The sequence below is a fragment of the Balaenoptera acutorostrata genome, chromosome 8, assembly GCF_949987535.1.
Source record: "Balaenoptera acutorostrata chromosome 8, mBalAcu1.1, whole genome shotgun sequence".
NCBI lineage: Eukaryota > Metazoa > Chordata > Mammalia > Artiodactyla > Balaenopteridae > Balaenoptera > Balaenoptera acutorostrata.
Genome location: NC_080071.1, coordinates 75,769,889 through 75,785,096, shown reverse-complemented (window position 1 = coordinate 75,785,096; position 15,208 = coordinate 75,769,889). Strand labels below are relative to the sequence as shown.

Here is a 15,208-nt window from a genome sequence, read left to right as displayed (position 1 = left end):
GAAGGCAGAGAAAGCCTGGGGTCAGACCGTGAGCAGAGCATCCTGCCTGATGAGCCAAAGGGAAAACCTGGGTAACTGAGTCAAGGGGCCAGTTGGCTTCTTGTTGGGACTCGCTGATAGAAAAATGAAATGAAGTAAAGGGATTGTAGGGCTGGGGAGGGGGCGAGCAGCAACCAGAAGTGCCAGGTTAAGGAGGAGCATCGTTCAAGTGAAAACGACCTTTCTGATCCAAACCCTCCCACCTTGGCTTCCCCCTGGGCCCAGGAGAGAGAGAGGTAGAGCTTCTGGTTAGGTGTTTGTGTCCTGTGAGACCTCCGTACGTACAGTTCACGTGGTCAACATTTACTGAGTACAAGGTTTAGTCAGGAGCCTGACTGGAAGCCCATCCTACGACGGTGGCTGCTCCTGACACCTGCCCTCCAGGCCACCAGAGTCTGCGTGCCCTAGCGACCTGTGAGCCAGACCCCAAACACCAGAGAGAGTGAAGGGGGAACCACAGCTCCTTCCACCCTCCCCTTGGATTGCGTCCTTTGATATATGGACCCAGACAGGCAACAGCAAGCGGGATTATCCGGGCTCCTTTACTGCAGCCATGGGAAATTCACAAAGGTCATAAAACCTCTCACCTCACAGGGAGACAAGAGCTGAAGGGGTAACATCCATGAGAGAGAAGTCTAGAAGGTTGAACAAGTAGTGATGTGAGGTCAGAATAGGAAGACCTAGGGCTACTGGCTGGGTGGGTGTATGAAAGGAGAAATGGTCTGGAGGTGGGGATGCCCCCCAAGACTAGGACGATAGGAAATGGGTTCAGCATGTCATGGGCTCTGCCTGCTTATCTACTGAGGAGGTCTGAAGGCTTCTGAAAGTGACTCCTCAGGGCAGGGGGTTGGGGAGGCGGGAGGGTGAGACCTGAGGAAATAAGGACCCTCAGAGGAACCTCCTCAATTACATAGAGAGCAAGGGACTTCAGGCCCGAATATGTTCAGTATGTTTTCTCCTCTTGAGCCGTAACTCAGTCACCGCACCAAGGCCTAAAACAAACCACACATGGTTCTCTAAAGGTAGAAACCAAACCCTGCTTTATAAGGCTGAGTGGCCATCATTGGCTTCTCCGCTGAGATATGAGGTGCCAGCCAGTGAACCTTCCTCACCTCGTCCTCCTCCCCACCACCCCTCCAGCCCGCCAGACACCTCCCTCTACAACTCAACCACTTCAAAAAATACTCGGAGGAGGGGCGAGGTGGAGGGGTGGGAGCTCAGGCTGGCCGGCCGGCCGGTTCCCATGAGGTAGCTAACGCTGGTGCACCTGGGCAGGGGCTAGTGGAGAGAGGCCCGTCACAGGCTCACAGCAGCCAGGAGGGAGTCACCAGCTGACTGGGAGGTGGGGGAGGCAGAAAGCCTCGAAGTCTGACCAGAGTACTTGATCAAGGGTAACGTCTGTGTGGAGAGGCTGGGCTCTTTGCTGGTGTCCTCACTGTCCTTTGAGGAACTGGGTTTCCTGGGGAAAGGGGAAAGGCCAGCTTGGGTCTTCGTGGGCTTGGGCATGGTCCCATCTTCAGAGAGTGGTATGCTTCCCTTGGAGGAGCCATGTTTTCTGAAGGGAACAGAGGGAGGAAGAAATGGCTGAGACATTGTGTAGCTGAGACTTTAACCCACGATCTGCTACCTTCAGAGTCTAGAGCAGGCATTCACCGTATTCATTTCAGTATGGCTGCAAGTGGCTGCCTTTGCGGATGAGTCTGTGCCCCAGCTCAGCTTTGCTGGGCACACCAAGAGCCACCAGGAAGAAAGTACCGTGGCTGCATATTCTTATATTCCCACCAACCCCCAACTGGAGAACGCTGACCTCATCATACTCTGGGAAGAGAGGGAGGAAGAAAACTCCCCGAATTCACACTCAACACCCTTCCCTTGCCCAGGCAGCACTCACCCCAGCTTGCCAGTCTCCGATTTGGAGAAATCATTGAGTGTCGCATCACCCTTTGGGACAGTCAGAATTGATGTCGGGAGAGTCCACTAAAAGCAAAGGAAGCAATGAGGCCAAAGGGCGAGGTAGAGGTCAGGGGAGAGTGTCTGGGTCTTAGGACTCTTTCCCAGCTCTACCTCTGAGTGATCAAAGGGCTCTTCCCTTCCCTACCCTGCAGGAATGGGCCCATATGGGGAGAAGTCTTGGTCCTCTCTTGATTCAGATAAGAAGTTGAGGCTACAAAGCACCTGATCCTTGAAAGAAAGGCATCCAGGGAATCCTGGAGGCAATTATTCCCTTGAAAGGGAAGGGTCCTGAGACACAGAGACCTGCAGAACCTTGGGAAGAAGTGAGAGGGTCTGGACCTACACCCAACCCATGCTGCACTCTTAAGGTGGAAGAGGGAGGGGCCTGAGGTAGGACTGTCCTCCTTCACCCCAATGGCACTACTCACCACTGGAGCAGAATCAGAGATGGCTCCTGTGTGGAACCCTTTGTAGCACCAACTCCGAAGCAGATCTACTCCTAGGACAAGATTAACAAGGGTGGGACTTAAGAGGGTGGAATCAACTGGCCTATTCTTCTTGCCACAGAGGCCCATTTCTTGGTCTACTGGGATTTAATCTCTCATTAAACATGGCATGTGGGCAGGGAGGACACATCACCTTTGAGCTTGTTGCCATGGTACTTCTGCTCCCACTGGGTGGTGAGAATGTTGAAATATCGTGGCTGCTCAAAAAAGCGGAGATAGCGAGAAGAGATTCGAGAAGGAAAAATTCGTTCAAATTGACCACGGCGAGAAAACTCATCCTCCATCTCAACCAGAACCCGAACATCATCTGGCGTCAGGACATCCAGCACAGATGAATAGAAGTCCTGTGGCCCAAGGAACAGGGGGGAAAAGGGTATGACAAAGAGTGTAAGCCAGAGGCAGAGAATCAAAAAGCTGGGGGATGGGGAGTACAGCTCTGGGGTCCTAAGGCTCCAGGACCAAAGGACCACCAAGGCAGTCTGATGGGCCCACTCTGGACCTCATCTATTCCCAAGTCTGCTGAGCTTATTCGGGGGATGAAGAGACTCTTGGCTGGGGTGAGGAGAGACAGGGGGCACAGAGGTTAAGTGATTTGTTGGATGAAGTCAAGATCAGAACCCAGATTTGGCCACAGCCTTGTGTCTGCCACACTTCCATCTGATTCCCTCATCTGCTCTGAGAAAGTCAAGCCTTCCAGGAGCTCAGTGCCCCTCAGGGAAAGAAACCCAAAGGGTCTATAGCTCTACAAGAAGGGTGGGCTGGTACAGCACTTTGCTAAGAGCAGTGGTTGTTGAACATGTGATAAGGGCCATCAACTCTCTCCGGAATGACATACATTCCAACAAATCCCTGTACACCAGGGGATGTAGGAAATCCTGCCCTAGAGGGAAGAAAAACTGCTTGCCTTGGGGCTTCACAGGTTTGACCAGGGAAGCTTTCTGCTAGCACTGGGGTGAAGGCAATTTCCTACCTGATCAGGAATTTTCTGGGTCAGGTAATAGGCTTTCTTCATCTTCTGTGCAGTGAAGTACTCCGGGGCCATTCGACATCTGTCCCTGGGGGAGCTGGGCAGGCTAAGGCAGAGGGTGGAAAGGGGGCAAAGGGTAAGGTCAGCAGCTTCACATCCTGAGGACATGTAGAGAGAGGGTCCAGCCCAGGAAGACACCCTTCTCAAGAGAAGACAAAGAAGGATGGACAGAAGTTCGTTACCTGAGTAAATCAGAATGCAATGCACTGCATTCCAGTAGCCTGAGACTCAAAGATGAAGTACCATGTACGAACTAAAAGAGTACAAAGCACCCTCTTTAAGTTGTACTTAAATGATAAAAAAGGAGGACCATGGAACAATCACTGTATATATTTCAGTTTAGTTTAATTTAGTGAATACTTACTATAATAAATAGCCAGCTTGGCCCTACTGGCTATGTGATGCTGGACAAATTCCCTGACCTCCCTGCACCTCAGTTTCATCACCCACATTACAACAATTACTGCTGAGAGAGACACAAAGATGGCCTCCAAGAAGCTCACAGGATTGCATGTGTCAAATGACAAATAACTATAGCACAGAGCCAAATATAAGTCTACAAGGTACAGTGGGGAAAGCAAGTTTTGTTACCAAAAATTTGAGCTCCCTTTCCTCAAGAGTGGTTCTGAGTGCTTTGGGGGTGTGGAGGAGAGAGCCCACATTGAGCTGGTTTCATGAAGATGCTGCCTTCAGCTAGGCTTTGATGGATGGGTGAGGTTGAAACAGGGAGGTCTTGATGAGTGGAAGGAGGAAGAAATCCCATGAGCAGAGGAGGGGACACCATAGGGGAACAATGAGAAGCAGTGAACATTTCAGAGAGGAGACTAGACTAACTGATCCTTAAGGATTCTTCCAACCTTAAGGTTCTATGGGCGATCCAGTTTGTCAGAGCACAGGAGCTGGGAAGAGGAATTAAGGGAGGGGTGCCTGGGAAAAAGAGGCTGGGGCCTTGAATGTCTGCTTGAGGAATTTTTTTTTTTTGGCTGTGCCGCGCGGCTGGTGGGATCGTAGTTCCCCGACCAGGGACTGAACCCAGGCCCTCAGCAGTGAAAGCGTGGAGTCTTAACCACTAGACCGCCAGGGAATCCCCTGCTTGAGGAATTTAAAGCTGATCCCCCAGGCTCTGTGGGGATTCCTGGGCAGGGGAGCAATTAAGCAAACAGGCTTTTAGGGGCACTGACATGGCAGTGGTGTGTGAGTAGATTGCAGGGGCAGACCGAGCAGCAAGGGAGACCAAGCAGGAGGGAGTGCCCAGACACCATCCCTTCCCAGAGTCTCTATGGGGCTGCTCATGCTGCCAGCCAAGCTGCAGACAAGCAAGGAGGCTGACCTGGTGGTGGAGCTGGTGGAGCTACTGGAGCTGGAAGCGATATCCTCTGTGCTGGGCAGAACAAAGCCCGCCAGGTTCAGAAGGTCACGGATCATCTGGCCTTTGATGCTGATGTCCAGTGGAGAGTTGGAGTGGAGGCTTCAGGGAAAGGATCCAAAGAGTGGTAAAAGCAGATGCCAAAACTGTTTCCAGTCACAAGTCCCAGTCAAGGCCAGCCCCATTTACATCCAAACTCATGAGCGCCATCACGGGGGTCTTCTTGCCCCACGGATAGTGAATAACTTCACACAGGGTGGTTCCTGCCCATGACCTTGCTAGGGAAAAGCATGCAGTAGGCATCAAGTTTAAAAGAGTAACTTTTAACAATCTGTCGCCAATGTCAGAGAACCTTGAGATAATGGCGAAGAATAAGGGAATGCGTAAACAGACCATGAAGGGAAAACACATATTCTAGTGAAGGAAAGGTTTTCCCAAAGTCAGCAAGACCGGAGCAGAAACAGGATCATGAGGACACAGAAAGGCTTCTACTGTGAGTGCCCTTAGAATACCTACCTTGGGGAGATGTTGACTTCCAGGACCCAGGGCTTGAGGTTCTCATCCAGCATGATGTCGAAACCGAAGAGCTCGTGGCAGCTGTAGGGCCGCCGCACGTACATCTTCAGCAGGCTGGTCACATAGGGTTCTGACCTGGTCACAGGGAGGAGAAAGTATTTAGCTCAGCTCCTCCCAAAGGCTCTACCTAGAGCTGCCCTGCCAATGGAGTGGCTCAGAGATGGGAGAACAGAAGCAACCCAGGAAAAGAAGTTCTCAAGAGATGTCTGTGATCTGGAGCCAGCTTCTGGGGATGAAGTTCAGCAGAAGAGCAGAATTTAAGTCTATCCATTCCTTCCTAAACCCTGTCCTCAGAAACGGAAACACAGCATGGTCAAAAGTCTGGAGCACAGCAGGGTGGAGGCCCACAAGAAAAGGGGGGGTTGAGTGGCAGGCCCCACGCCCAGGGTGGCAGTGTGACTCACGAGATGATCGTTTTGACAACAACGTCCTTTATCTTCTCCCAGATGGCATCACTGTTGACTCCCTTCTGGCTCAGGTAGCTCCATAAAGCCTTCAGTGCCCTGTAAGGCAGGAGAGGAGGAGGGAGAATTTAGGATTGTATTCTATGAATGAGCGATGAAGAAAAGAGAAAGAAAAAAGAATGAGAGGCCCAAAGGTATCTTCTTCATGTATCTTCTTTTGATGTTTTGAATTAAGACAGAAATGAGTTGGATGCAAACAGACCAATTCTGAATTGCCAAGTGTTTATATAATCTCTGGGTCTTATATTAATCCTCCACTCACCACCCCCCCGAAACTTCCCCAAACCCCAGAACCCTGTGCTCCTCTAGACCTCCACTTGATGGGGACACTGTCTGGGTACCATTTGTGGCCCTGGCAGGCCGTTTCATCTTCATTGGCCTGGTACTCGGCATTCTTTTTATTGACACTGTAGTTGGTCAGGTGCATGAACTTGTTGCCAAGGCTCTTCATGGAAGGGGAATACCTGGAAGTGAGAGGAAAGGCAGACGTGAGATGGTGAGATGGCAGATGGATAACGGTCCAAACATTTCCCCACATCCTGAAGAGGCAAAGGACAAGTGGACAGATCTTTTCAGATGCACAAGGGTCTGAGAAGTACACCTACTGGTAAGGTTTCCAAAACACCACAGGTAAACTCATCTCCCAATTTATCCCACCTCAGTCCTGCAGGAAGACCCTCCCTATTCAGTAAAGCAGAGAACCTCCTTATTTCCCCTTCCACATATAACTGTGATTTATAATAACAAATATACATATTGGTCTCTGCCCCCAGCCCCTGACACAGAGCTCCTAAAACCTTTGTAAATTCCTAAGTGGTAAGAGTACAAGGAGCATCTTTGTTCTCAGATTTGGTCTTTGACCCCAGTTTCTAACACAGAGCTCCTGAAACTCTTATAATTTCCTGGGTGATAGGAGAGTCTTTTGTTCTAATGAGGCGACACTGGGTAAGCTCCTGGATGGCTCCTGGATGAGGGACAGTCACTGGAAAGACCAAGCCATGATTAGACAGTTGGAAGTTTCAACTCCCCCCACTCAACTCCCATTCTCTTAAAAAGGGAGAAGGGCTGAAAATGGAGTTAATGATCGATCATGCCTAAGTGATGAAGCCTCCATAAAAATCCCCAAAACATGAGGTTCAGAGAGCTTCCGGGTGGGTAAACCTCTGGAGGTGCTGCGAGAGCAGCCAGCCCAGAGAGGGCATAGAAGCTCCGTGCCTCTTCCTACATACCTTGCCCTGTGCATCTCTTCCATCTGGCTGTTCTTCTGTACCCTTTATCACATCCATCTTTCATAAATCAGTAAACATAAGTAAACTGTTTTCCTGAGTTGAGTGAGCTGCTCTAGCAAATTAATCAAATTGATACCCCTCAGCCCCGGCCCCAAGGAGGGGGTTATGGGAACCTCTGATTTACAGCCGATTGGTCAGAAACACATGCGGCACCCTGCACTTGCAACTGGCATCTGAAGTGGTGGAAGGAGGGGCAGCCTGATGAAACTGAGCCGTTAACCTGTGGGATCTGATGCTATCTCCAGGTAGATAGTGTCAGAATTGAGTTCAATTGTAGGACACTCACCTGGTGTTGTGTAGAACTGCTTCGTGTGGGGGAAAAAAACCCACACATTTGGTGACCAGAAGTGTCAGAAGTGAAGTGTTTGATGTAAAAGTAAAGGAGACACACAGGAGAAAAGGAAGACTAGGTTTTCCCAAAGGCACCCTACCTTCTCCTTTGCTAACAAAAACTACCAAAATATTGGTTATTTTCCTGCTTGGTATCCTCTGGCTTCCCTCCCCGGAGGGAAAGCAAATCCCCAAAGCTGTCAGGACGAGGCCTCACCACTACCACATACTTGCAACTGGCAAAGCGGACGAGTCCATCTGAAAAGAGGTAAATCCGTAGAGGATCATAGGAGGTGACGTAAACATAGATTCGCAGATCGAACTTGCTGCCGCTGATGAGGTAGGGTTTGTGGAGATACCTACACAGGGAAAGGCCAGCTTCAGGGACAGGACAGATGAGATAGGGCTTGGTAGGTAACTGAGCCATGGCAAAAGCCAGCTAACGGTCCCCAGGACAGAGACCTTTAAACAGCTGGCTGAGGAAGTTTTTTGGCTGGGAGGACAAAGGACAAAAGAACATCATGAAAAGGGAACCTCCAGGCTGAGAAGATGGGAAACGGGGAGCGGGATCTGAGCTGGAGACCGGCTCACCTCTGTACCAGAAGGGGCCTTCGCTTGGGGAGCTGACTCCACTTGTGAATGACCTGGATGCCAATGCCTCGAGCAGATGCTGGCTAGAGGTCAAGGGGAGAGGAGAGGAGCTGTTTACCTGGCCAGACACTCCGCCGTTCCCACTCTCAGGCCCTGGCCTGCCACCTGCCGTGATCCACTCACTGGTTTAACAATCCACTTTTGGCGGCTGCTGCTCTCCCAGGCTTTGCGCAGAAGCTTGGCATCCTGGGGCAGGATGAAGGACTGAGGGAAGAAACTGAACTCCTTCTTGCCAAACCGGCTCTGCATGCGGGACAGGTTCCGCCACAGTCGGTCCTTTCGCCCAATCTGGAATGAACCTGGGAAGTGGTTTAGCTACAGAAGGGACAAAGGGTGATAGCAGGGAGAGAGAGAGTCCAGGTGAGACCACAAGGAAGACAGCAAGATTCATTACACCATTTCAACATTCAAAGCTCCTGTTCCATCTGATTATCACCGTCTAAAGGTCCTTAAGTATTCAGCTGCTGAGCGTTCACCAAAAAATGATTAAAACGCAAACACAACAAAACGTAGTGCCCTTTAGGAGTCAACAGTTCACGACATAAAATAGTAACTAAGACAGACATAATATTCACCTTAAGAGCAAAGAAAAAGCTGTTAAGTCTTTTTCCATGCCTGTAGGACAAAGACAGGAAAGTATCTGGCTTTCCTAGGGAAAAGGGACTATTCATTCCAGCATGAGACCAAAGTCTTTACACATATTCAGCTTGCAGGAATGGAGGCAATGCGTAGCGGTTACAGGAGAAACATAATAAACTGAAAACTGACACTGCATCTCAATACACTAGAGGAAAAAGTGTCTTTTAGAGGCTGCAACTGTCTAAGACACTGCAGCTGAACTACTAGACATGCGTGATCTGCTGGGGGCTCACCCCGCACCTGCCTCCTACACTTCCTCCACTCCCCTATGAACCCTCCTGACTTCTCCATGGTCATCTTCCTCTTCCCTCACTTCCAATACCAGCCTCCTCCTGCCCAGTCCAGAGTCCAGGGGAAGAGTGGCTCAGAAAGGGCCCCTACCTTCTGATGCTCCTGAATGGATCGGAAACTAGGAGACTTCATGTGGTGACCCCAGCAGCCCAGCCAGTCATCATTCCCTACAGAAGGCACATCAGGAATTCAGTCCTGCTGGCAGCTCAGTCCCTGGGACAGAGAGAGGCTCAGAGGCCCCAGAAACACCACTGGGCCTGAGCATAGCTCCCAGCCCCGGTTTTCTAAGAGTTGCCATGGAGCTGTCCTACATGAGGCCCTGGGGTCAGGATCAGAACAATGGGCCTCTGTCTTCCAATTGCGAGGAACAGACTCCAGCCCAGAGGGATTTCAGACCTATGTCCTCCTATGAAGTTGGAAACTTCAGGACAGGGTCCCCACATAACAGGAGGTATCTAGGGCTCCGTTCCTGCCCAAAGCCCATCTGTTGGGGCAGAGGACAGGCTCGAAGTAAGGCAAGTGACTCACTCTTGCTGATTTTGAAGTGGGACCGTCCAATGGTCTGCTTGACAATGTTGGGGGTCACTGTGCTCATCTTCCACCGGAGCAGCTTCCTCTGCTCCCAGGGAAGTTTCTCCACTGGGGGAAAACGGGGAGGTGGGGGGAGAGTGTGGAGAAGAGCAGGAGAGTCATGGTGAGAAGAGGTAAAAGATGGCACTGTTGCTCAGCCTTCCCTGGGTAGGCAAGTCACTAAGTATTGTTCCATATCAGAGTTTGAAAGGAGCACACTTTGGGGAAGAAAGGAGGCTGCACAGGAATGAGGAAAACAGAGAGGAGAGGCGGTTGAAAGGGGAAAGACGCAAGGTTAGAGGGCAAGAATGATCATGAGATTATGGGGCTGAGAGGGTCAGCCAAAGGATGGACAAGATAAAGATCCCCCCATCAGACTGGTGAACCAGGCGGGTAACCAAGCACCAATACAGCCATTCTGGAAAGCCCCTTCCACCCTATTGCCACGCCCTCCCAACTTCGCTAGCATCCTTCTCCTGGGGGTTCTTCTGGGCTGACACTGGGCCAGGTTTACCTCTCTCATCCGGAGTGCCAAAATAGATGGTAGGGGGCACGTTGGGAAAGAGACTGTAGATGAGGGCTGGTCGGACAACTTTCTCATTGGAAAGGGGTTTGGTCAGAATCTCCATACAGTTCCTAAGATGAAAAACAGAAATGTGGTAGAGAAAGGGAAAGCCACAGCCCTGAGTGCTGTTACTATTACATATTTCTTTCAGGGCACTATCTTTTACACTTTGATTCTACAAAAACAAGTGTTCAATAATTATTTTGCAAATATTAATCCATAAGGTGCTACGGCTAACCTATACACAGTCGCACCATTAAAAATCACCTAAAGACAAAGTTTTCCAATACTTCATTCTATGAGACAACTCCAAAATTTCCTGTGACAAGCCACAGGCTTAGGAGGTTCCTGAAAAGAGTGGTTCTGAGAGCAGGTAATGAGTTTGAGTGGATACTAGTAGAGGAATATACTACACTAAGACTAAGAGAAATAACAAGGAGAGAAAAAGAATGATATGGGTAACTAAAAAGGAGGAAAAGCAGAAAAGGTAGAAAAGAACTAAGAAGAGATATAGAGATTTTTAAAAAGGGGGAAAAAGGCAACAGAAAGAAAAGAAGTAGTGCTACTCCTAACTCATTTTACATTTATCTGAAAATATACGGATGATTAATGCTCTTCTGTTTTGAAAATGATTCGTTAACATCAGATTTTTACATAACAATGTGGTAACGTTAACATGTCTGGGAATCTGCGGCAGTGGGCCATGGGGTCCCTACTGTTATTCCAACAATGTCTTGGCCGAGGCTAGCTCAAGGAGTCTCAAAATAGTCAAAACCTCAACTATTTATTGACAGACCCAGACCATTTCTTCAAACAGCATTGAAAGTGGAGAGAGTAGTTATTACTCTCTATACTGAGCTATATGATCCACAAATATTTTTTAAGATTAATTTTTAGCTTATAAAGAGCCACTCTACTTATTATTTTGCAGCACAACAGAAATAGGCATTGTATGTAAAACATTTCAGTGTTTCAAACCTTAGAGATTTTTAGTGCATTTTATTGGGTCAAGTTAAATATTAATTCCTAATTAAATAAATCCAATTAATTCAACTCTATTTCTCATTTCCAAAATATTTCCCTTTAAAGGCTTTTCATTTACTGAGTATCAGAATTTAAGATTGTCGAAAATCAAGGAGAATGAGTTAATGTTTAAAAACAAAGACAAGACAGGAATGCAAAATGGTACAGCCACTCTGGAAAACAGTTTTGGCAGTTTCTTAAAAAACTAAACATGCAGGGGCTTCCCTGGTGGCGCAGTGGTTGAGAATCTGCCTGCTAATGCAGGGGACACAGGTTCGAGCCCTGGTCTGGGAAGATCCCACATGCCGCGGAGCAACTAAGCCCGTGAGCCACAACTACTGAGCCTGCGTGTCTGGAGCGTGTGCTCCGCAACAAGAGAGGCCCGCACACCACGATGAAGAGTGGCCCCCGCTCGCCACAACTAGAGAAAGCCCTCGCACAGAAACGAAGACCAACACAGCCAAAAATAAAGAAAGAAAGAAAGAAAGAAGCTTTCATTAAAAAACAAAAAACAAACAAAAAAAACTAAACATGCAGGATTTCCCTGGCGGTCCAGTGGTTAAGACTCTGTGCTCCCAATGCAGGGGGCTCAGGCTGAATCCCTGGTCAGGGAACTAAGATCCCACATGCTGTGTGGTACAGCCAAAAAGAAAAAAATCAAACAAAAAAAACTAAACATGCAATTACCATAGAACCCAGCAATTACACCCCTGGGCATTTATCTCAGAGAGATGAAGGCTTATGTTCACTCAAAAATATGTACACAATTGTTTACAGCAGCTTTATTCGTAATAGTCAAAAACTGGAAACAAACAAAATATCCTTCAGCAGGTGGCTGGTTAATCAAACTGTGGTCCATTGATACCATGGAACACTACCCAGCAATATAAAGGAATGAACTATGGATACATGCAACAACCTGGATGAATTTGCAAAGAATATGCTGAGTAAAAAAAGCTAATCTCAAAAGGCTATATATGGCTATCATTCCATTTGTATAACATTCTTGAAATAACAGAACTATCAGTTGCTAGGGGTTAAGAAGGGGATGGGAGTAGGAAGGAAGTAGGCGCACTCTCAGGACAACAGGAGGGATTCTTGCAGTGACGGAAATGCTTACATTTTCACTAATGTTAATGTCTTGATTGTACTAAATTGTACTATAGTTTTGCAAGATGTTACACAGGAGGGACTTCCCTGGTGGCACAGTGGTTAAGAATCCGCCTGCCAATGCAGGGGACACGGGTTCGAGCCCTGGTCTGGGAAGATCCCACATGCCACGGAGCAACTAAGCCCCAGCTCCACAACTACTGAGTCTGTGCTCTAGAGCCCGCAAGCCACAACTACTGAGCTCGCACACCACAACTACTGAAGCCCACGCACCTACAGCCCAGGCTCTGCAACGAGGGAAGCCACCGCAATGAGAAGCCCGCACACCTCAACGAAGAGTAGCCCCAGCTCGCCGCAACTAGAGAAAGCCCGTGCGCAGCAATGAAGACCCAACGCAGACAAAATTTTAAAAAAGATGTTACCACAAGGGGAAACTGAGTAAAGAATTCAGGGAATCTCTGTATTATTTCTTAAAACTGCATGGAAATCTACAAATGTCTCAAAAGTTTAATTTAAAAAAAAATCTTTGTTAGCTGCCTCTCAAGAGTACTGAACTTAACCTCAATGGGTCTGGCTTCTGGTTTAGCAGTGCTAGAAACCTTGACCTTGCAAATAGTTACTTAACTTCTCTGGTCCTCAATTTTCATGTTTGAAAAAAAGAGGCTGGACTTGATGATTGCCATCTCTACATTTACACAATTCTTAGAAAAAGAATATGGAACAGGAAATGTAATAAACTATTGCTGGATAGAGAAGCAGAGGTTGTGTTTTCAATGATCTTTCTGTGACTGCAAAATTTTCTATAATAAATATATAAATCTTTCATAATTGGGAAAAATAAGATTTTAGCAATCCAAAAATATTTCTGATTTTAGTCAAAATGCAAAGTAGTTTAGAATTCATCAACCTCCATTTGCTTGAACTCATATTTTAAGCTTCATATAGACTGTATATTTTGTAGAAGTTAATTTAATGAGCAAATAATTAACAAACACCTTTTGTGAATTTTATCTTATCAATCAGAAAGGTTAAATAAAGGGCCGATCAGCTGCCTTGAAGTAGGCCTGAAGACAAACCTAGATCGCCCTTAAGTGTGGAAAAGGGGTTCCAAGTCAATTAAATGTTAAATATATTTCTCTTCTGGAGAGTGGAGGTGCTTAGTCAACATCCAGTATATACGACCAGGAGTAGCTTTGCTTTTCTGAAAGAACAATGGGTTAGGCTTAAAGTAACAGAATTTATGCACCAGATTCAGGATACCTATGACAGGATTTCTACCAGTCTTCACAGAAAGTCCCAATTCTGTCTCTCCACTTTCCAAACAACCCTCTCCACCTTGTTGGTTTGGGACTCTAAAACTAGTACGGCCGCTGCACCATGTGAATGTGCACCATCACATTCAGAGATGCAGCCTGCCTTGTCCATACTAACCTTAGGTGAGGCTAACTTTTCCTCTTAGCTTCATCCAAGGCACAACTGACACAAAGGAAAGCAACCAGAGTCTGGGTGCTCCACAAGCTAGGCAAGCCTCAACACATATGGCCAGATTTTAATTAAAATTAGAATAGAAATTTTGCTTTTTTTACATTTTCAGTACAAGTTATGTTTTAAAAGAAAAAAACTTTAATGTTTAGTACTTTGTGAGGGTTCTTTTTCTTTCTTTTTTTTTTTAATTTATTTTATTTATTTATTTTTGGCTGCGTTGGGTCTTCGTTGCTGCATGCGGGCTTTCTCTAGTTGCGGAGAGCGGGGGCTACTCTTCATTGAGGTGCATGGCCTTCTTATTGTGGTGGCTTCTCTTGTTGCGGAGCACGGGCTCTAGGGCACATGGGCTTCAGTAGTTGCAGCACGTGGGCTCAGTAGTTGTGGCCTAGTTGCTCCGTGGCATGTGGGATCTTCCCAGACCAGGGCTCGAACCTGCGTCCCCTGCACTGGCAGGCGGACTCTTAACCACTGTGCCACCAGGGAAGCCCGTGAGGGTTCTTTTTAATATCTAATAATAATTAATGAAGACAGAGCTTCATATTGAGACAAGGTTGGAAGTGATGAGGGAAACAAGGAAGATTATATTGAAGAATGTTAACTTTCTACCCAGAAAGGTGATCTATATGATCCTTAAGCAAGTTCTAAAACTCTTTAGCACAATAACATGTCCTCATTTACAGTAATTTCCTCTTAGTCCTGCATTCCTTCCTCTCCCTGGACTCCCCATCTCAGTTATACAGCATTCTACAACTATCTGTTTTACAAAAGAAGGGTCTACATTAAGAGACTGACTTCTTGGTTTCCTAGTTAGAGATGGGTATCACTCAGATTCCACAAAGGGCAGTCAACAAAATAATCTAGATTAAAGCTAGTGAATTTTAAATTCAATTTCTTATTACTAAGGTCAACATCAGTCTTATAAAACTAACCTCTGAAGGGAGCAGAAGAGCATTACAAAAAGCTCCAATTAGCAATATATCTATCTCAGAACTGTTTCTGCCTGTAGGACACACTCATAATGCAAGGTGGCAGTTACCCTCACGTGGGTAGCCTAACTAAGAATCTACCTCAAACGTTATGGGTCTTCATTAATTAGTTATTAATTTTCTAAATACTTCTTGAGATATTTGCTTTTTACTTGAACAATTTCTTGAAGCCTAAAGACCAAACTGCAGCCTAAGAAACTTGGTACTGTTTTTAAGCCCAACTGATAAAATATGCTTCTGTTCCCTTCCACTGTTTCCTGTTTGAAAACTAAAGTCCTAATGTAAAAATTTGGTAAAAATGAGTTAGGGTTAACAGGGCCATTAATTAACGACTTAGG

General features: G+C 47.1%; 1 protein-coding gene across 3 annotated transcripts in view; it reads right to left on the bottom strand.

Moving 5' to 3' along the window:
• Nucleotides 1–1,062: 1,062 nt before the first annotated feature.
• The window catches only part of TTLL4 (tubulin tyrosine ligase like 4), a 37,618-nt gene continuing 23,472 nt past the window's right edge, over nucleotides 1,063–15,208 (bottom strand). For all 3 annotated transcript variants that reach the window (XM_057550900.1, XM_007187932.3, XM_057550901.1), the window contains exons 5-19: nucleotides 10,216–10,337; nucleotides 9,660–9,770; nucleotides 9,222–9,298; nucleotides 8,325–8,516; nucleotides 8,142–8,224; nucleotides 7,781–7,909; nucleotides 6,273–6,395; nucleotides 5,872–5,970; nucleotides 5,408–5,542; nucleotides 4,856–4,993; nucleotides 3,469–3,571; nucleotides 2,632–2,842; nucleotides 2,421–2,491; nucleotides 1,931–2,016; nucleotides 1,063–1,594 (exon numbers count right to left, since the gene is read on the bottom strand). In XM_057550900.1, coding sequence (XP_057406883.1) covers nucleotides 1,336–1,594; nucleotides 1,931–2,016; nucleotides 2,421–2,491; nucleotides 2,632–2,842; nucleotides 3,469–3,571; nucleotides 4,856–4,993; nucleotides 5,408–5,542; nucleotides 5,872–5,970; nucleotides 6,273–6,395; nucleotides 7,781–7,909; nucleotides 8,142–8,224; nucleotides 8,325–8,516; nucleotides 9,222–9,298; nucleotides 9,660–9,770; nucleotides 10,216–10,337 — 1,939 coding nt within the window. In that variant the 3' untranslated portion in view covers nucleotides 1,063–1,335. The remainder of the gene's footprint in view (nucleotides 1,595–1,930; nucleotides 2,017–2,420; nucleotides 2,492–2,631; nucleotides 2,843–3,468; nucleotides 3,572–4,855; nucleotides 4,994–5,407; nucleotides 5,543–5,871; nucleotides 5,971–6,272; nucleotides 6,396–7,780; nucleotides 7,910–8,141; nucleotides 8,225–8,324; nucleotides 8,517–9,221; nucleotides 9,299–9,659; nucleotides 9,771–10,215; nucleotides 10,338–15,208) is intronic.